The following is a 22,376-nucleotide window of genomic DNA, read 5'->3' on the forward strand; positions in this document are numbered from 1 at the left end:
AGCTATCCACCTACGCCAGCCAGCCCTCATCTGCTCATCAACACCCGTGCTCACCTGCATTCCAGCGATCGACAGTGCGACGAAGGACTTCACCCGATCACAGACGCGGTCGGCGAGACGGAGGAAGTTAAGGTGAGTTCGGCGGCTAACGCGTCTGCTATCCATATCTGTCCTCCTGGCTGTGTTGCTGTAGCCAGCCGCTAATACACTGATCCCACCTACAACTTTCTTCTTTGCAGTCTCCATTGTTCATTAAACAAATTGCAAAAGATTCACCAACACAGATGTCCAGAATACTGTGGAATTTTGAAATGAAAACAGAGCTTTTTTGTATTGTATTCAATGGGGCACCAATACTTCTATCAACCGTTTACGTCACGCGCATACGTCGTCATATCTCGACGTTTTCAACCGGAAGTGTGGCGGGAAATTTAAAATTGCACTTTATAAGTTAACCCGGCCGTATTGGCATGTGTTGCAATGTTAAGATTTCATCATTGATATATAAACTATCAAACTGCGTGGTCGGTAGTAGTGGGTTTCAGTAGGCCTTTAAGGTAGAGGCTGTACTGTACAGAGTTGTGTCTTCTGCATACATAACCATATTGGTGTATGTTGTAACACAGGGAAGATCATTAGTAAAAATAATAAAAAGTAAAGGACCTAAGCAGCTTCCTTGAGGCACGCCCTCCTTGCTGTGCCTGTGCAATTCACAAGAAAAGTTGCAGGTTGCTTCTGTTAATCCAGAAAGTGTAGCATGGCTGCTGTAAAGATGGACTTCACCATTCGCCCTGCAGCCAAATCAGACTGCAAAGACATATGGAGACTGATAAGGGTGAGTCGCAAGGCATACTGTATGCATGGTCTGCACAGCTAATGCAGACATTTGCATGTGCAATTATAACTGATTTGAAGTGTCATTTTCAAAAAGTTAGAAATTCTCTTCTCCCCCCCACAGGAGTTGGCAATTTATGAAAAAGTGGTTGACGAAGTGGTCCTGTCTTATGAAGGTAAATCTTTGGTCATCATCCACATTGTTGATGCAATGAATTAGCACAAGCAAATACAGATACAGATAACTTAGTCTTTGGTTTATTTCTCTGTCTTACAAGTATTTAAGTTCTGGCACTAAAGGTGCAAAAAGTGAGAGCCATGCATGCATTCCTTTTATGTCTCACATGACAACCGGTCAGTTGTTTTAAATTATAGCAGCTTATGCAATGGAAGACGCTCCTATGTGCTTTTGCAGCAAGACTCAGCAGTTGGACAAAACATGTATACATATTTGTGTTTATGTCATTTGCCAATGGCTGAACATTAGAAATCAGGGGGAAAAACAAGCACATTAATGAGCTGATTAAGGTGAGATACGCATACTGTAGGCCAGTGTACTTATTTGGCTTTCAAGCTGGCACACACAGCGTCCATTACTGTATTGTGTTACTAAGTGCATGGTGAGGGAGCAGTGAGGCCATGTTGAGGGGGTGGGGGTGGTGGAGGGTTTTCTTCCTGCCCTTTGCCCCAAGGGAGGGCCTGTATGCTCTTGAAGGGGGATTTCCTGGAATCTTTGTAGTGTCTGGGTTCCTGCAGCATTGCAGATCCTGCCTTCTTCTTGCTCTTACTTGCTTGGGGCTGGGGAGTGTACTCCGGTCTATCCACCTGCCGTGTTCCACAGAGGACCAAGTCCATACATACTTTGTTACACATGATAAACCCAACCAAATGTAAGTGACAATATGCTAAAAAAAAAAGTGAAATATAATTCCAGAAGAAACAGCCTACAGCTCTCAATTGGCAAACATATAGTAAGTAGCCTCTTTTTTTAATTTATATTCCATTCGACTCATATGATTAAATAATGTACCCAATTTCTATTTTGATTAGCGCACCTAAATACAAGTTGATCCACCTAATTTTCTGATGCTATTCTGTACATATATTGGCCACCCAATCCTATAAGCCACAGGTGTACATATCTAAACATGAAATCTAATGAATAAAATTACACATTCTACGCACATGTCAGTCTTCCAAACATGAAAACTGGAAAGCACACCAGATGGAGCACCCGTGATTGGAAAGCCCACAATTATTACCGGTACATGTTTATGTCTGGGAAGCACGGTAAAACAGGGGTTAGTGCATGTGCCTCGTAATACAAAGGTCCTGGGTTCGATCCCCGGGCTCGGGGTCTTTCTGTGTGGAGTTTGCATATTCTCCCCGTGACTGTGTGGGTTCCCTCCGGGTACTCCGGCTTCCGCCCACCTCCAAAGACATGCACCTGGGGATAGGTTGATTGGCAACACTAAATTGGCCCTAGTGTGTGAATGTGAGCGTGAATGTTGTCTGTCTATCTTTGTTGGCCCTGTGATGAGGTGGCGACTTGTCCAAGGTGTAACCCGCCTTCCGCCCGAATGCAGCTGAGATAGGCTCCAGCACCCCCTGTCACCCCTGAAGGGACACGCGGTAGAAAATGGATGGATGGATGTTTATATCTTAGTTTAATTAATAATTTTTTCCATCAAGTTTTCGAACCATTTGGCCTCTTTAGGGGGGCTAAAGTTTCCCTGAAATATAATTTTTAATGTTGTTTTAATAATACCAACAAAATAAATATAAAATAGCCAAAATGTTCAACACCATTTTCCTCACGGACTAAACAGATGAGGATACAATTGTGAATACATGAAATTCCAAGACCTCAACTGAATGTAACAAAATTAATATAGAAACAATAAAAAAGTTGATTGAAAAGATTTCAGAAACATTAATGTATATCAGCAACTTATCATTTCAAACAGGCAAATACCCAAACAAAATAAAAATGGCAAAAGTTGTAGCGATTTATAAGAAAGGAGACAAACACCAGTTTACAAACTATAGACCTGTTTCCTCACTAACACCAATAAAAAAAATAAAAAAAAAGATTGAAAATCATTTAACACTGTGGAGGAAAAAGTGGAACACTTGCAGAGAACCAATATAGATACAAAGTCAACATCAATGGCACTAATAGAAATAATGGAAGAAGTTATTAATGTAATAAATGGTGAACAGTGTGGAGCAGTGTTTTTGTATCTAACAAAAGCATCTGATACAATTAATCATTATATCTTAATTAAAAAATTAGAGGGCTGGTCTTGAACTGGATAAGAAGATACATAACTAACAGAGAGCCATATGTAAGGATAGGGGCACAAACGTCAACAACGCTAAATACAGTATATCCTGTGGCGTACCTCAGGAATCAATACTGGGACCAAAATTGTTCAATCTTTACATAAACTAATTTTAAAACATTATAAACCTACGGTAATTGAAAAATGTGATCATCTTATCCATCTCATTATGTGATTTTCAACTCGTTTAACTATTTATTGAGAGCTTTATTATTTTATTATGCATGTACAAATGGAGAACATGAATTGAATAAATGTGTTAGTATTTGTAATTAAATGGACAAAGGGGTAGTATGTCTGCTTCTACCTATTCCTTTTCAAACACGTTGTACTGAGAAACTGAAAAAAATGTGATGTATCCTGTTGTAGCTGTATGCATGTTTGAAATAAAGTTAAATCATACATCCTGTCATTATTCACTTAAATATGCTTATAAATACGTCAAGTTTCCCTTTACTCCATAGTGTTAGGTAGACATTATCTGATTCATGTAGGATTATCAATTAGTGGATGGAAATATAACTAACGATACATCGTTACTCAAATATTTAGTATACTCATACTATATTTAATCCATCCATCCATCCATTTTCTACTGCTTGTCTCTATTAATTATTATTATAATATTAGTGCATTTACTAGGTTAAGTCTCCCCTGTATTTAAAAACTAGCGACACCTCTGTTTCAAACATTAATCAAGGCTCCTTGAACGCACCACAATTACGTGCTATGAGATGCAAAAGTAATACGAAATAAGAAATACATATAAATGACGACTGAAATGAATAAATGAACATTTAACACCACTTTGACTATATTGAGGAGGAGCATACCTGTCAAACTTCCCGTTTTATTCCCAAAAAATGAGTTTTGTTTTTTTGCCTATGTTTACAGTCCTGTTTTCTTTTTCCATTTTATTTGCCTTTCATGGGAAAAAAAAATCACCAGTTTGGGGTCCGCTCCCCTCGACCTTGGCAACACTGTAAATATCAGCGTAACAATGGCCAGTTGGGGGTGGGGAGTGGGGGCTCCCTGACAGGCAGCCTGGTGAGTCGCTTGTGACATTCAATGTTTTTCTGGCCAAAAACCCATATCCTGTTTAAATATCTTGACAAAGGGGATAATTATTATTCTTACATTAAGTCTTTAAAGCAGGCAGGTTACACATCATGTTTTCTCAAATGTGTAACACCGTTGAAGAAATGACATGAGTCAGCATGAAAAATGTCTCAGGCATAATTAAGCGCCGTGTAATAGCCCAGAATTTTGTTTTTTCTGACGATTTTGGTGAAAAAACATGTGATCGCAATTGCCGACACTATTTATTTTTTTATTTTTAGTTCCCCAGCTGACAAGCGGCTAGCAGCTAATTGTAAAACTCCATAAACAGTGTGGAGACGCTCCCCTAAGTTAATTATAACTTCCTCCATTACGGCAAATAAACTTAGTATCTTAAGTAGTACTATCACTGGAGGACGAGGCTAAATATGTTACTCAAGGAACTAGTTTAAATATTGTGTTGATATTGTTAAACTGTCAATAACCCATGCGATCGATATCGGTATTGGTATTGGCTGATCTCACCCATATTGGCAGCATAAAACCCTGATTGCAACATCCCTAATTTTAAATTGAATTGTATCACAGACAGCGTTACATTTGGCTTCCTACATGTCAAATGTGTACTGGAAAGAATGGCTGAGTGATTGTGACCCTTCCTCAGAAGGCAAAAGATCTGGGTTCAAATCCCAATCAAGGCATTTAAAAAAATATATGTTTTTATTCATCGGTTTGTTGATGAAAAATGTTTTATCCTCTATTTTCCCGGGACAAATTCCATATTTTGAAATGGAAATATTGCCCAGTACACAGAGGAGGAGAAGAAAGAGCTAAGTGGACAACCCCATTCGTATTTTCCTATGATTTTTTACTTGAATTCAATTGTGTTTTTCCCCTTCTTTATCAAAGTGCCGGTACTTGCAAACTTTCATTGGCCCCTGACTATTTTTCAATCCTATTCAATAAAAAAAAAACTGAGACCGAGTCATCAAAGCATATGGTTGTTTGTTAGGGCACCTGATTCTGCAGAATGATATGCCGGAAAACGGACAGGTTTGTTACACGCAATGTTTGGCCTTACGATAATCTGGTAAATGTTTTTGTCTGATCGTACCAAAAGTGGGGCAAACAAAAACCGAGGTGTATTAGTAAAACAACTTGTGAGATTCAGCATTTAGACTTTTTATTGTAACTTGAAAAACTTGGGCCACACTTTGGACACCCCTGTCACAGACCAACACCTGTAAATGAATAATAGATATCCAATAGCATTACTGTGTTTTCACTTATTAGTTGTTGTTTTTTTAACATATAAAATATTGGTAAATGCTTGAATTTACCCCATTAATGTACTGCGCCTCATGAAGTGTTCCTTTAGTTTTATATTAAATGTGTTTTTTGTATCATTTATGTATTTATTTGTAGTTATCTTGTATTTAATATATTTGTTATATAATATTTTATATGTTTTTATTAACATTGCAATAATTCATCTCATTTTTTCTTTTCACCTTAGAATTTGAGCGGGATGGTTTCGGCAAAAACCCCTTGTTTGAATCTCTGGTTGCAGAAGTACCTGAGGAGAATAAATCTAAAGAAGGTAAATGTTTTTTTCTGTAATCACGGAAGTTCTGTTCTTCATATATATATTTTTATTCCACTTTCAGGATTCACAGTTGTAGGTGTTGCCCTTTTCTATTACACATATTGCACATGGAAGGGACGAGCAGTCTATTTGGAGGATTTGTACGTGATGACAGAATTCAGAGGTATACCAGTTTTGTTAGTTTCCTCTTGCATTGTAGGAGGTTTAACTACTTTCCATTGGACTCGTCATGTTCATTTCTTTATCAGGGTGTGGCATCGGGAAAGGTTTACTGAGCACACTTGCTAAGGTATTTTTTTTTTTTTTACCACATGCATCTTTGAAAAATAATGAAATAATGGCAACTGTATGTTTGTGCAGGTGGCCAAAGAGAAGTTGTGCACTTTACTGGAGTTGGATGTGTTGGACCAAAACAGTCGTTCAAGAGCCTTCTATGCTGCAAAAGGAGCTTGGGACGTTACCGCCATGGATAACTGGCACACCCTGCGTTTTGATGCAGTCAGCCTCAACAAATTAGCCAACGAAGCCCCTTAAAGTTAAAATTGGCATTGAAATACCAAAAAGGAAAAATGTAGAGTTCCTTAAATGAAACTTGAAATCTATTTTTGTTGAGCTTGTAGCTTGAGCTCGTGTGTTAGATACATTTTTGTACTCTAGCCAAATTACGTCAAAATGCATCCTTAAAATAAAAATACTTTGTTACACATGTGCTGCATGAAGTATTTGTAGGGATTTTTAAACCTGTGCTGGCAAGAAACCTTCACAGACCAAAATGTAAAACATCCAACTATCCATTTTCTGCTAATTAGGGTCACTGGAAAGCTCCAGCCTATCCCAGCTGACTTCAGATAAGACGTGACATTGCACAAAATAAGTTGCGAGGATTGGCCAAAGTTGTGACGTCGTACACAATAAGTTGCTAGGATTGGACACATTTGTGACATTGCACATAATAAGTTGCTAGGATTGAACAAAGATGTGACATTGCACCTAATAAATTGGTATTATTGGGCAAAGTTGTGACATTGCACCTAATCAATCAATCAATGTTTATTTATATAGCCCTAAATCACAAGTGTCTCAAAGGGCTGTACAAGCCACAACGACATCCTCGGTACAGAGCCCACATACGGTCAAGGAAAAACTCACCTCAGTGGGACGTCGGTGAATGACTATGAGAAACCTTGGAGAGGACCGCATATGTGGGTAACCCCCCCCCCCCTCTAGGGGAGACCGAAAGCAATGGATGTCGAGTGGGTCTGACATAACATTGTGAAAGTCCAGTCCACAGTGGATCCAACACATCAGCGAGAGTCCAGTCCACAGCGGAGCCAGCAGGAAACCATCCCGAGCGGAGACGGGTCAGCAGCGCAGAGATGTCCCCAACCGATGCACAGGCTAGTGGTCCACCCGGGGTCCCGACTCTGGACAGCCAGCACTTCATCCATGGCCACCGGACCTATGCAACTCCCCCTCGCAAGGGACAGGGGAGAAGAGGAGAGAAGAAAAGAAACGGCAGATGAACTGGTCTAAAAAAGGGGGGTCTATTTAAAGGCTAGATTATACAAATGAGTTTTAAGATGGGACTTAAATGCTTCTACTGAGGTAGCATCTCTAACTGTTACCGGGAGGGCATTCCAGAGTACTGGAGCCCGAATAGAAAATGCTCTATAGCCCGCAGACTTTTTTTGGGCTCTGGGAATCACTAATAAGCCGGAGTTCTTTGAACGCAGATTTCTTGTCGGGACATATGGTACAATACAATCGGCGAGATAGGCTGGAGCTAAACCGTATAGTATTTTATACGTAAGTAGTAAAACCTTAAAGTCGCATCTTAAGTGCACAGGAAGCCAGTGCAGGTGAGCCAGTATAGGCGTAATATGATCAAACTTTCTTGTTTTTGTCAAAAGCCTTGCAGCCACATTTTGTACCAACTGTAATCTTTTCATGCTAGACATAGGGAGACCCGAAAATAATACGTTACAGTAATCGAGACGAGACGTAACGAACGCATGAATAATGATCTCAGCGTCGCTAGTGGACAAGATGGAACGAATTTTAGCGATATTACGGTTATGAAAGAAGGCCGTTTTAGTAACACTCTTAATGTGTGACTCAAACGAGAGAGTTGGGTCGAAGATAATACCCAGATTCTTTACCGAGTCGCCTTGTGTAATTGTTTGGTTGTCAAATGTTAAGGTGGTATTATTAAATAGATGTTGGTGTCTAGCAGGACCGATAATCAACATTTCCGTTTTCTTAGCGTTGAGTTGCAAAAAGTTAGTGGACATACATTGTTTCATTTCATTAAGACACGCCTCCAGCTGACTACAATCCGGCGTGTTGGTCAGCTTTAGGGGCATGTAGAGTTGAGTGTCATCAGCATAACAGTGAAAGCTAACACCGTACTTGCGTATGATGTCACCCAGCGGCAGCATGTAAATACTAAAGAGTGCAGGACCAAGAACCGAACCCTGGGGAACTCCGCACGTTACCTTGACATAGTCCGAGGTCACATTGTTATGGGAGACGCACTGCATCCTGTCAGTAAGATAAGAGTTAAACCAAGACAAGGCTAAGTCTGACATACCAATACGTGTTTTGATACGCTCTAATAAAATATTATGATCGACGGTATCGAAAGCGGCGCTAAGATCAAGAAGCAGCAACATAGATGAAGCATCAGAATCCATCGTTAGCAATAGATCATTAGTCATTTTTGCGAGGGCTGTCTCCGTAGAGTGATTTGCCCTGAAAACGGATTGAAAAGGTTCACAGAGATTGTTAGTCACTAAGTGTTCATTTAGCTGCTGTGCAACAATTTTTTTGAGAATTTTGGAAATAAACGGAAGGTGGGAGACCGGTCGGTAGTTTACCATGAGGTCAGGATCGAGGTTAGGTCTTTTGAGCAGAGGATGAATAACCGCTTTTTTGAATGCTAGGGGAACAGTGCCGGAGGAAAGTGATAAGTTTATAATATTTAACACTGATGGACCTAATAATACAAACAGTTCCTTGATAAGTTTCCCAGGAAGTGGGTCAAGTAAACATGTTGTTTGTTTTATCCCACTTACACGCTGTAATAATTCCTCTAATGTTATTTCATCAAAAATAGAGAGACTATTTTGGAGGGCAGTGTCCGCCGTATATACTGTCGTATTTGTGTTAATAGAACCCAGTTGTAGCTGGGATGCGTTGTCTTTAATCTCCTTTCTAATGAGTTCAATTTTCTTATTAAAGAAATTCATAAAATCATCTGCCGAGTGGGTGGAGCTACTGGGAGGAGTCCCTTGTTGGGTTAGCGATGCTACTGTACTAAACAGAAATTTAGGATCGTTTTTGTTGAGGCGGATGAGATTTGAGTAGTATTTAGCTTTGGCTAAGGTAAGCATGCGTTTATAAGTTATTAAACTATCACTCCATGCTTGATGGAAAACCTCAAGTTTAGTCGCGCGCCATTTGCGTTCCAGTTTTCTACATGATAATTTATGAGCTCTAATTTCTTCTGTAAACCATGGGGTGCGCCTTTTAGGGGCCCTTTTTTGCTTTAGTGGTGCTATACTATCAATAATTTCGCGCAAGGCATCGTCAAAGTTGTTAGTGAGGTCATCAATAGAGCCGACATAATTTGGGAATGGTGCCATTACCGAAGGCAGTAGGTCAGCAAGAGTCATCGTTGTGGCAGCATTAATGTTGCGGCCGCTATAGCAGTTATTATTATTATTAGCTTGTTGACAATGAGTCAAAACTTCACATTTTATAAGGTAATAATCGGACATTACTTTAGTATATGGAAGTATCATAACTTTGGAGGGGGTGACACCCCTGACAAGCACTAGATCTATTGTATTACTGTTGCGATGCGTGGGTTCATGTATTATTTGTGTAAGACCACAGCTATCAATTATGGTTTGGAGCGCCACGCACTGAGGGTCCGATGGGGTATTCATATGGATATTAAAGTCCCCCATTATGATTATATTGTCGGCGTGCGTCACTAGATCAGCAACGAACTCTGAGAATTCACTGATAAAGTCCGAATAGAGCCTTGGGGGGCGGTAGATAACAGCCAGGTCGAGAGGTAGCGGTGTGACAGACCTCATAGTAAGCACCTCAAACGATTTATATTTATTATTTAGGTTAGGGGTAAGGTTGAAATTTTCATTGTATATTAGTGCGACACCCCCTCCCCTTTTAAGAGGACGGGCAACATGCGCATTCGTATAGTTAGGAGGAGATGCCTCATTGAGCGCAAAAAATTTGTTTGGTTTGAGCCAGGTTTCGCTAAGACCAATGACGTTAAGATTGTTGTCTCTAATGACCTCATTAACTAATAACGCCTTGGGAGACAATGATCTTATGTTTAAAAAGCCCATATTATAGGTATTGGGCTGTTTTGACGAGTTTTTGTTAAGATTATCCATAGTGGCAATATTAACAATGTTGCGTTTATTATGCGTAGTGCACTTTAAATAGTTTCGACCATATCTAGGAATTGATATGACGGGAATTTTCCGATTGCTTGCTTGGTGCTGCAATAGACTGGACATATCATAATTTGCCACCTCAGTAGAATGCATGTCCACCTCTGACACAGACACAACAGAAAAAACATTATGTGAATTGTGTATTATTCTAAGAGAATTGCTATGCGTACATGGATTATCCAGCCTGGCGCTGGCTAGTTCTAGCTTAACTGACTCCTCACCCGGACTAACAGACATTGTAATTGCCTGTGACCGGGCTTGCTCTAGTGTAGTCAGTCAAGTGAGACTTAAATAGTAGTCTATGTTTCTAGACAGGATGATGGCGCCTTCCTGGTTAGGGTGAAGGCCGTCTCTCATCAGCAAGCCTGGTTTGCCCCAGAAAGAGGGCCAGTTATCAATAAACGTTAGTCCCTGTTGCCTACAGCCACTTGTTAAGCGAGACTAATCTGCTATATCTCTCATCATTGCCTCTCGCAGGCAGGGGGCCAGAGACAATTACTCGATGCCTGGACATCTTTCTGGCGAGATCACAAGTCCTGGCTATGTTTCTCTTTGTAATCTCTGACTGTCTCATTCTAGTGTCATTGGAGCCAACGTGTACAACTATATTCGCATAATTAGTGGTGCGATTAGCCTGTGGTACGTGTTTACTAGGCCTGTTGCGAGTTAGCTCCCTAAGATTAGCTTCAATGTCAGGTGCTCTGGCCCCGGGGATACACTTTACTGTGGCTGGTTTGCTAAGCTTTATGGTTCGGGTGATGGAGTCCCCTATGACTAAGGTGTGGTGCCCGGTAGACTGGGGTGTAGGACTAGCTAAAGAGCTAAAACTTATTATGCGTCTCAACCGGTACACCGTAGCTTGTAGGCCGCTTAGGACTGCTACAAGCTGGGCTAGTTAGCTCGCTACAGCTAACGCTAGCAGATGTGTCCGCAACATCTAAAGTTACGACATTACTCTGCTCTAACTGGCGGACACGGCCCTCTAGCAGAGCCAACCTCTCCGTGAGTATGGTGCAAGACGCGCAGGAAGCCATTACTCACAGTGTTTTCTGTCACCGAGTGAAGTTCCTGCTGTCCTCAGGGAAGTGGTCGCGGTCTGCGGGAGTAGCTTCCTACTTACCTTCTGACCGGCGCTGCCTTTCTCCGCGCTAGCTTAGCAGCTAGCTAGCTGAGGAAAGGGTGGTGGGACAGAGATCGGGTGATTTGCAAGTTAAATAGTACCACTAAATATGTTTGAGAAGTGATAGAGAAAGCTGTAGAACAATTAAAAGCACACAGATAGAGCGATACTTAGCCTTTTTCGCAACAGCGAACAGACGGCGAGCAGTCACGCACGGTGAACCGGAACCAGAATTATAATGAATTATTATAAATTGGTAGGATTGGGCAAAGTTGTGACATTGCACATAATAAGTTGCTAGGATTGGACAAGGTCGTGACATTGCACATAATAAGTTGCTAGGATTGGACAAAGTTGTGACATTGCAGCTAATAAATTGGTAGGATTGGGCAAAGTTGTGACATTGCACATAATAAGTTGCTAGGATTGGACAAAGTTGTGACATTGCACCTAATAAATTGGTAGGATTGGGCAAAGTTGTGACATTGCACATAATAAGTTGCTAGGATTGGACAAAGTTGTGACATTGCACCTAATAAGCTGCTAGGATTGGACAAAGTTGTGACATTGCACATAATAAGTTGCTAGGATTGGACAAAGTCGTGACATTGCACATAATAAGTTGCTAGGATTGGACAAAGTTGTGACATTGCAGCTAATAAATTGGTAGGATTGGGCAAAGTTGTGACATTGCACATAATAAGTTGCTAGGATTGGACAAAGTTGTGACATTGCACCTAATAAATTGGTAGGATTGGGCAAAGTTGTGACATTGCACATAATAAGTTCCTAGGATTGGACAAAGTCGTGACATTGCACATAATAAGTTGCTAGGATTGGACAAAGTTGTGACATTGCACATAAATTGGTAGGATTGGACAAAGTTGTGACATTGCACATAAATTGGTAGGATTGGACAAAGTTGTGACATTGCACATAAATTGGTAGGATTGGACAAAGTTGTGACATTGCACATAATAAATTGATAGGATTGGAAAAAGTCCATCCATCCATCCATGGAGGATTGGACAAAGTCATGACATTGTACATAAATTGGTAGGATTGGACAAAGTTGTGACATTGCACATAATAAGTTGCTAGGATTGGACAAAGTTGTGACATTGCTCATAAGTTGCTAGGAGTTGTGACGTCACACATAATAAGTTGTGAGGATTGGACATTGCACACAATAAGGGTCTGTATTTTTGGTCTGACATTTTTGTTCAATGTGCTGTGAATATTTTCCAATGGAAAATGTGTCGTTTTGCTCTATAAATGCTGTGAAATACTAATATAGACAAACATTTGTATCTCATACACGGCTATGGACAATGTACTGTCATCTCTTTCTAGAATATTGTCTGATTCCATGGGAATATCAGTCCCTAACAAGTTGTTGTACCTCCAGCCAGGTGAATATTTGTTCAGTAGGCACTCTCAGGACACAGACATCCACCAACTGGGTTGACGACTTTCTGTTTGTGCAACCCACGTAATATTAATATGAGGTGCTTAAAAGGTCTCAGTTAGGTGCTGTGGATCCAGGAAGTTGAGTTGGCTGCTGGAAAAATGAACTTTATTATTCGTCGTGCGACAAAAGCCGACTGCAAAGCCGTGCACACACTGGTAAAGGTGAGTGTGAGGCGATATAGGTAATGTGCGGCCGATGCAAATATCACAGCATTCGTGTGGCTATGTCAGAATTCTGGGGATAACAATTTTGTTTCTCCTTTAGGAGTTGGCGGTTCATGAAAACATGCTCCAACAAGTGACGCTGTCATATGAAGGTAAACTCCCCGTCATTCACATTATGGACGCTATATGATCTCACTCTCAGCTAATGTTTTTCCCAAAAAAAGAGGTGTAACTTCATCGGAGATTAAAGATCTTTGTTCTTGCAGTCGACATGCAGCGAGTGGGAAATCATGCACGCAATGCAGAAGAGCATCTGCTTATGTTCTAGAAGAGTTTGTCAATGCAGCAACCAGGTTGTTGGTGGTACAATATTTCAAATTGAATTCAGAAGACGACTGTAAACATTCCTGGTGTCAATCGTTCAGCAACAGGTGTTATTGTCTCATAAAAGGTAGACAAGGCATGCTTCATTTTTAAATCGATGCTCAAGCCCAATCATTTACATATCAGACTTCCCTATCATTATATCAGCTGAATGCATAATTACATTAAAATACTCTAGACCAGGGGTCCCCAAATTTTTGACTCGGGGGCTGCATTGGGTTAAAAAAATTTGGCCGGGGGCCGAGCTGTATATATACACTACCGTTCAAAAGTTTGGGGTCACATTGAAATGTTCTTATTTTTTAAGGAAAAGCACTGTACTTTTCAATGAAGATGACTTTAAACTAGTCTTAACTTTAAAGAAATACACTCTATACATTGCTAATGTGGTAAATGACTATTCTAGCTGCAAATGTCTGGTTTTTGGTGCAATATCTACATAGGTGTATAGAGGCCCATTTCCAGCAACTATCACTCCAGTGTTCTAATGGTACAATGTGTTTGCTCATTGGCTCAGAAGGCTAATTGATGATTAGAAAACCCTTGTGCAATCATGTTCACACATCAGAAAACAGTTTAGCTCGTTACAGAAGCTACAAAACTGACCTTCCCTTGAGCAGATTGAGTTTCTGGAGCATCACATTTGTGAGGTCAATTAAACGCTCAAAATGGCCAGAAAAAGAGAACTTTCATCTGAAACTCGACAGTCTATTCTTGTTCTTAGAAATAAAAGGCTATTCCACAAATTTGTTTGGGTGACCCCAAACTTTTGAATGGTAGTATATATATATATATATATATATATATATATATATATATATATATATATATATATATATATATATATATATATATATATATATATATATATATATATATATATATATATATATATATATATATATATTCCGGCGCAATGATGTCACGTTATCGATGGGAAAATGCATTTTTAGACAATATGAATTGCCTGAGCGGCTAGGAGGCATCAAGAGTAACAAACGGTAGAAAATGGATTAGAAAAGACAGATTTTAAAAAATTATAATTAAAAAAATTAATAAAATAAAATAAAAATGTTTTAAAAATGTGTAACTTGGGACTTCCCATGTGCCGGATTTTGGCCGCTGGCGGACTGGATTCGGCCCGTGGGCCGTAATTTGGGGACCACTGCTCTAGACTTTGTCCCTCACATTTTAGATGTTACCCAATAATTACTGTGGATCATTGGCTGTGGATAGTAAATCCAAACTACTCACGCTGTGCGATTTAGAATCGATTCTCATTTTTAAAAACTCGAATTTTATTTTTTTAAATGTATTTCAATTTTTTTTATTAATCAATCAAACAAAACAATACACAGCAATACCATAACAATGCAATCCAATTCCAAAACCAAACCCGACCCAGCAACACTCAGAACTGCAATAAACAGAGCAATTGAGAGGAGACACAAACACGACACAGAACAAACCAAAAGTAGTGAAACAAAAATGAATATTATCAACAACAGTATCAATGTTAGTTACAATTTCAACATAGCAGTGATTAAAATTCCCTCATTGAAATTATCATTAGACATTTATAAAAATTAAAAAAAAGAACAATAGTGTCACAGTGGCTTACACTTGCATCGCATCTCATAAGCCTGACAACACACTGTGTCCAATATTTTCAAAAAGATAAAATAAGTTATTTTTTTGATTCATTTAATAGTTAAAACAAATTTAAATTATTGCAATCAGTTGATAAAACATTGTCCTTTACAATTATAAAAGCTTTTTACAAAAATCTACTACTCTGCTTGCATGTCAGCAGACTGGGGTAGATCCTGCTGAAATCCTATGTATTGAATGAATAGAGAATCATTTTGAATCGGGGGAAAAAATCATTTTTGAATCGAGAACCGTGTTGAATTGAAAAAAAATCGATTTTGAATCGAATCGTGACCCCAAGAATCCATATTGAATCGAATCGTGGGACACCCAAAGATTCACAGCCCTACAAACTACTATAAACAAACCCCGTTTCCATATGAGTTGGGAAATTGTGTTAGATGTAAATATAAACGGAATACAATGATTTGCAAATCCTTTTCAACCCATATTCAGTTGAATATGCTACAAACACAACATATTTGATGTTCAAACTCATAAACATTTTTTTTTGTGCAAATAATCATTAACTTTAGAATTTGATGCCAGCAACACGTGACAAAGAAGTTGGGAAAGGTGGCAATAAATACTGATAAAGTTGAGGAATGCTCATCAAACACTTATTTGGAACATCCCACAGGTGAACAGGCAAATTGGGAACAGGTGGGTGCCATGATTGGGTATAAAAGTAGATTCCATGAAATGCTCAGTCATTCACAAACAAGGATGGGGCGAGGGTCACCACTTTGTCAACAAATGCATGAGCAAATTGCTGAACAGTTTAAGAAAAACCTTTCTCAACCAGCTATTGCAAGGAATTTAGGGATTTCACCATCTATGGTCCGTAATATTATTAAAGGGTTCAGAGAATCTGGAGAAATCACTGCACGTAAGCAGCTAAGCCCGTGACCTTCGATCCCTCAGGCTGTACTGCATCAACAAGCGACATCAGTGTGTAAAGAATATCACCACATGGGCTCAGGAACACTTCAGAAACCCACTACAGTTGGTCGCTACATCTGTAAGTGCAAGTTAAAACTCTCCTATGTAAGGCGAAAAACGTTTATCAACAACACCCAGAAACGCCGTCGGCTTCGCTGGGCCTGAGCTCATCTAAGATGGACTGATACAAAGTGGAAAAGTGTTCTGTGGTCTGACGAGTCCACATTTCAAATTGTTTTTGGAAACTGTGGTTGTCGTGTCCTCCGGACCAAAGAGGAAAAGAACCATCCGGATTGTTATAGGCGCAAAGTTGAAAAGCCAGCATCTGTGATGGTATGGGGGTGTATTAGTGCCCAAGACATGGGTAACTTACACATCTGTGAAGGCGCCATTCATGCTGAAAGGTACATACAGGTTTTGGAGCAACATATGTTGCCATCCAAGCAACGTTTCCATGGACGCCCCTGCTTATTTCAGCAAGACAATGCCAAGCCACGTGTTCCATCAACGTGGCTTCATAGTAAAAGAGTGCGGGTACTAGACTGGCCTGCCTGTAGTCCAGACCTGTCTCCCATTGAAAATGTGTGGCGCATTATGGAGCCTAAAATACCACAACGGAGACCCCCGGACTGTTGAACAACTTAAGCTGTACATCAAGCAAGAATGGGAAAGAATTCCACCTGAGAAGATTCAAAAATGTGTCTCCTCAGTTCCCAAACGTTTACTGAGTGTTGTTAAAAGGAAAGGCCATGTAACACAGTGGTGAACATGCCCTTTCCCAACTACTTTGGCACGTGTTGCAGCCATGCAATTCTAAGTTAATTATTATTTGCAAAAAATAAATAATGTTTAAGAGTTTGAACATCAAATATGTTGTCTTTGTACTGCATTCAATTGAATATGGGTTGAAAAGGATTTGCAAATCATTGTATTCCGTTTATATTTACATCCAACACAATTTCCCAACTCATATGGAAACGGGGTTTGTACAAGCTGTACACTGACTACTCTAAAGTACAGTATATCCAATATTACTTTCTATAGCAGTGGTTCCCAAACTTTTTTCCACCTAGTACCCCCTCAGAAAATATAATGACCAACATTAAGATATACAGTAGTACCATAGTAGGCCTAAATATTTATTAAAAAACCAGGCAAGTGTATTTGATATTTTGGCCACTGTAACAAACCATCACAGTTTGAACAGTAACACTGTGTTTGAATATTTAATTAAGTGTTTTTTAGCGTACCACAAAACAAACCCAGGGGTGCACAAAAAAGGAACTGAGGGAGTCAAACTAACAGAACAAAACCTAAACAAAACATAATCCGGGCCACGGATCATTACACAGTGTACCTTGAACGCCTCAAATGGAAAGCCAGAAGCATGAGCAGAGACATGACACATCCTGGCTACAACGTGTGTACGCCTCTGCCCTCGGGTAAGAGATACTGGTTCATTAAAACCCGGACAGACTTAAGAACAGTTCTCCATAACGTCATTGGCACCCTCAAATCCCTTGTCCCCCCCCCCCCCCCCCCCACACACACTCCAGTTTGCACAATATGAACAATTATTTAAGTCTATCTTGCAGTTTTTAGTTTTTAAAGCGGTGTATGTTTTTCATTGCTTTTAATCTTTCTGTTTTTTTTATTTGTATAAATTATCTCCAGCAGCTATTGAGAGCCACCAAATAAAATGTTGTTGTATTCTTTTAGAATGAAAAAATAAAGTATTATATTCTATTACGGACACATTTAAGACATTATTTAAAGGCCTACTGAAACCCACTACTACCGACCACGCAGTCTGATAGTTTATATATCAATGATGAAATCTTAACATTATAACACATGCCAATACGGCCGGGTTAACTTATAAAGTGACATTTTAAATTTGCCGCTAAACTTCCGGTTCGAAACGCCTCTGAGGATGACGTATGCGCGTGACGTAGACCGGGGAACACGGGTATGCCTTCCACATTGAAGCCAATACGAAAAAGCTCTGTTTTCATTTCATAATTCCACAGTATTCTGGACATCTGTGTTCGTGAATCTGTTGCAATCATGTTCATTGCATTATGGAGAAGGAAGCTGAGCAAGCAAAGAAGAAAGTTGTCGGTGCGAAATGGACGTATTTTTCGAACGTAGTCAGCAACAACAGTACACAGCCGGCGCTTCTTTGTTTACATTCCCGAAAGATGCAGTCAAGATGGAAGAACTCGGATAACAGAGACTCTAACCAGGAGGACTTTTGACTTCGATACACAGACGCCTGTAGAGAACTGGGACAACAGAGACTCTTACCAGGATTACTTTGATTTGGATGACAAAGACGCAGACGTGCTACTGTGAGTATGCAGCTTTGGCTTCTAAACATTTGATCGCTTGACCGTATGTGCGCAACTTTTTTTTGCGTATGTACGTAACTTTTTTTAAATATATAAGCTTTATGAACCTTGGGTTAGGTGAACGGTCTTTTGGGCTGAGTGATTGTGTGTGTTGATCAGGTGTTTGAATTGTATTGGCGTGTTCTATGGAGCTAGGAGCTAGCATAGGAGCTAGGAGCTAGCATAACACGTACCGTACCGTACGTGCGCGTCACATACGTAACTTTTTAGAAATATATAAGCTTTATGAACCTTGGGTTAGGTAAACGGTCTTTTGGGCTGAGTGATTGTGTGTGTTGATCAGGTGTTTGAATTGTATTGGCGTGTTCTATGGAGCTAGGAGCTAGCATAGGAGCTAGGAGCTAGCATAACACGTACCGTACCGTACGTGCGCGTCACGTACGTAACTATTTTAAAATATATAAGCTTTATGAACCTTGGGTTAGGTGAACGGTCTTTTGGGCTGAGTGATTGTGTGTGTTGATCAGGTGTTTGAATTGTATTGGCGTGTTCTATGGAGCTAGGAGCTAGCATAGGAGTTAGGAGCTGGCATAACAAACATGCAGGTGTTTTTATGCAGGATTAATTTGTGGCATATTAAATATAAGCCTGGTTGTGTTGTGGCTAATAGAGTATATATATGTCTTGTGTTTATTTACTGTTGTAGTCATTCCCAGCTGAATATCAGGTACCGTGAGTATGCAGCCTTGGCTGCTAAACATTTGATAACTTGACCGTATGTGCGCGTCACGTACGTAACTTTTTAAAAATATATAAGCTTTATGAACCTTGGGTTAGGTGAACGGTCTTTTGGGCTGAGTGATTGTGTGTGTTGATCAGGTGTTTGAATTGTATTGGCGTGTTCTATGGAGCTAGGAGCTAGCAGAGGAGCTAGGAGCTAGCATAACAAACACACAGGTGTTTTTATGCAGGATTAATTTGTGGCATGTTAAATATAAGCCTGGTTGTGTTGTGGCTAATAGAGTATATATATGTCTTGTGTTTATTTACTGTTGTAGTCATTCCCAGCTGAATATCAGGTCACCCCCGGCTCTCACAGCATCTTCCCTATCTGAATAGCTTCAACTCCCCACTAGTCCTTCACTTGCACTTTACTCATCCACAAATCTTTCATCCTCGCTCAAATTAATGGGGAAATTGTCGCTTTCTCGGTCCGAATCTCTCTCACTTCATGCGGCCATCATTGTAAACAATAGGGAACTTTGCGTATATGTTCAACTGACTACGTCACGCTACTTCCGGTAGGGGCAAGCCTTTTTTTTATCAGATACCAAAAGTTGCAATCTTTATCGTCGTTGTTCTATACTAAATCCTTTCAGCAAAAATATGGCAATATCGCGAAATGATCAAGTATGACACATAGAATAGATCTGCTATCCCCGTTTAAATAAAAAAAATTCATTTCAGTAGGCCTTTAAAGATGTGTTTATTTATCTCTCCTATTTGGCCTTCCATACTTGAGAAAATATTGTACATTGGTTATGCAAATATGAGGGTTGTGCTCACATAATCTGTGTTCTGATGTGCATTTGCAAGACCACACACTCAATTAATTTGATTGTGTTATCTGCCTTTTTTGTGAGTGAGTCCTTGTGGTTATTATATATGCTACTAAATGTTGTTTTCAATTAATGCAATAACTCAGCACCTCCTCTTAGAATTTGAGCGGGATGGTTTTGGACAGAACCCATGGTTTGAATCTCTGGTTGCAGAAGTACCTGAGAAGAACACATCGAAGGAAGGTGAAAGTTCTCACGGTTGTCTTACTCCTTTATCTGACAGTTTTTGACATTTGGACAGTACAACAAGCTCTTCTTTTCAGGATGCACAATTATTGGGATCGCACTTTACTTTTACACTTACTGTACATGGAAGGGGCGATCCGTCTTTTTGGAGGATTTGTATGTGATGCCAGAATTTAGAGGTAAAGCACTGTTGTCAGTGATTTTTATAAGATTAGTATATTTTAGGTACTACTTCTTTCCTTTCTGTCTGATCATAAATATATATTTTTTTTAAGGCTGTGCCATTGGAAAAGGTTTACTGAGCACCGTTGCTAAGGTAAATTCACCATGCAGTACCTTCTTGAAAATATGGAGTGGCCGATAGATCCCCTATATTCTTCTAAAGCTAGAAATGGGTACCGACTTCGGTACTTTTACAGGTACTGACCAAAGGCCATCAATACTACCGAGTATCAATTCACGTAAAATCAAACGATGCCCTATTTCGATATCTTTGTCATGTCCGGTTAAGATTCAGCACAGGCTCAAGCACCTGGCGGGCAAACAAGCAGTAGGGCATTCAGAGCGGACTCAGCTTGACTGCCTCTAGGTAATGTTACAACTTAACATACCAGGTGTTGTGTCTTGAGCTCCTTATAACATGTGTTGTAATAAATAGGACACTAGAGGAACGAAAGAGATGCTAACAGTTTACTGGACTTATGCTTATAACGTTACACAGACACACAAAAACATCCGCAGCCATACAAGCACCTAAAAGAACATATATTGTTACACATTAAGTAGTCCCCTTGCTGTGGCAGTAGGCTATACAGTACACCAACAAAGCAACAAAGTACAGTAAAGCGCCCCTTTTCAAAATGTGCTAGCTCGATGCTAACCTACACTTTGTTTTTGCCATAGACGCGCAACCAATAAGTATTAGCGGCTATACATGGTGATTTCAACACCTCCAAATTTGGCAATAAAAACTACAACCAAGTGTGTCATAAATAGGATACTTACAGTATAAACACTTTGTAGAGCACAATGAAATAAAAGACTGTTACATTCAACTTACTGGCAAAGATTGTTAGGGCAACACACCATAATCTATACACCACTGCCATCTAATGTCTCTGAATTGAACTGCATGCAAAGTTGACATACAATACAGTACATTACAATACTTGCAAATGAGACACAAAAGTGTAAGAAAACAAGCTAACAGCTGGATGACACAGCTCAGGGTTAATTGTTGAATAAGAAAATTAGTTAGTTTTTTTTAATCAATTAACATGCATTAACACATTTGAATGAATACACACAAAAGTACTGAAAATTGATACCGTTGAGTACCAATATTGTTTCCCAGGCACCGGTAAGTGGTACCGTATCAATTCAAATGTGAACGCTATATCAATTCTACGCAAAAAATGGGCGCACCCTTAAAAAATGTATTTACGATACTGTAAACCCCATAATATGCCCCTCACAGTTAATAAACACATTTGAAATTGTAATTGAATTGACTTGAGACAGCACCCTCAGCTGGATTCCTATGTACAGTCGTGGTCAAAAGTTGACATACACTTCCATCCATCCATTTTCTACCGCTTATTCCCTTCGGGATCGCGGGGGGCGCTGGAGCCTATCTCAGCTACAATCGGGCGGAAGGCGGGGTACACCCTGGACAAGTCGCCACCTCATCGCAGGGCTAACACAGATAGACAGACAACATTCACACTCACATTCACACACTAGGGCCAATTTAGTGTTGCCAATCAACCTATCCCCAGGTGCATGTCTTTGGAGGTGGGAGGAAGCCGGAGTACCCGGAGGGAACCCACGCAGTCACGGGGAGAACATGCAAACTCCACACAGAAAGATCCCGAGGCCGGGATTGAACTCACGACTACTCAGGACCTTCGTATTGTGAGGCAGATGCACTAGCCCAGGGGTCGGCAACCCGCGGCTCCGGAGCCGCATGCGGCTCTTTGACCACTCTGATGCGGCTCAGCTACATACTTGCCGACCCCCCCGATTTTCCCAGGAGACTTATGGATCTTAGTGTCTCTCATAGATAACTCCCAGGGAAAATATAATCCTATTTACACTCTAATTACTGAATAAGGGAGTGCCCTAATTGCACTGCAGTAATTGTCCTCTATAGCATTTA

General features: G+C 40.0%; 1 protein-coding gene across 1 annotated transcript; it reads left to right on the plus strand.

Moving 5' to 3' along the window:
- The first annotated feature begins 772 nt into the window (after positions 1-772).
- On the plus strand, positions 773-6,452 carry LOC133649701 (thialysine N-epsilon-acetyltransferase-like). The gene is made up of 6 exons (XM_062046353.1): positions 773-835; positions 959-1,010; positions 5,755-5,838; positions 5,906-6,007; positions 6,093-6,133; positions 6,205-6,452. Exons 1-6 carry the CDS (start codon positions 773-775, stop codon positions 6,376-6,378), a joined length of 516 nt encoding a protein of 171 aa, XP_061902337.1. The 3' UTR covers positions 6,379-6,452.
- Positions 6,453-22,376: the final 15,924 nt, after the last annotated feature.

This window comes from Entelurus aequoreus, linkage group LG05, assembly GCF_033978785.1.
Source record: "Entelurus aequoreus isolate RoL-2023_Sb linkage group LG05, RoL_Eaeq_v1.1, whole genome shotgun sequence".
Classification (NCBI taxonomy): domain Eukaryota; kingdom Metazoa; phylum Chordata; class Actinopteri; order Syngnathiformes; family Syngnathidae; genus Entelurus; species Entelurus aequoreus.

Coding starts and splice junctions, on each gene's coding strand:
- LOC133649701 (XM_062046353.1), top strand. CDS start 773: ATGGACTTCACCATTCGCCCTGCAGCCAAATCAGACTGCAAAGACATA. Junction 5,839..5,905: donor GGAGAATAAATCTAAAGAAG/GTAAATGTTTTT, acceptor TTCCACTTTCAG/GATTCACAGTTGTAGGTGTT. Junction 6,008..6,092: donor CGTGATGACAGAATTCAGAG/GTATACCAGTTT, acceptor TTTCTTTATCAG/GGTGTGGCATCGGGAAAGGT.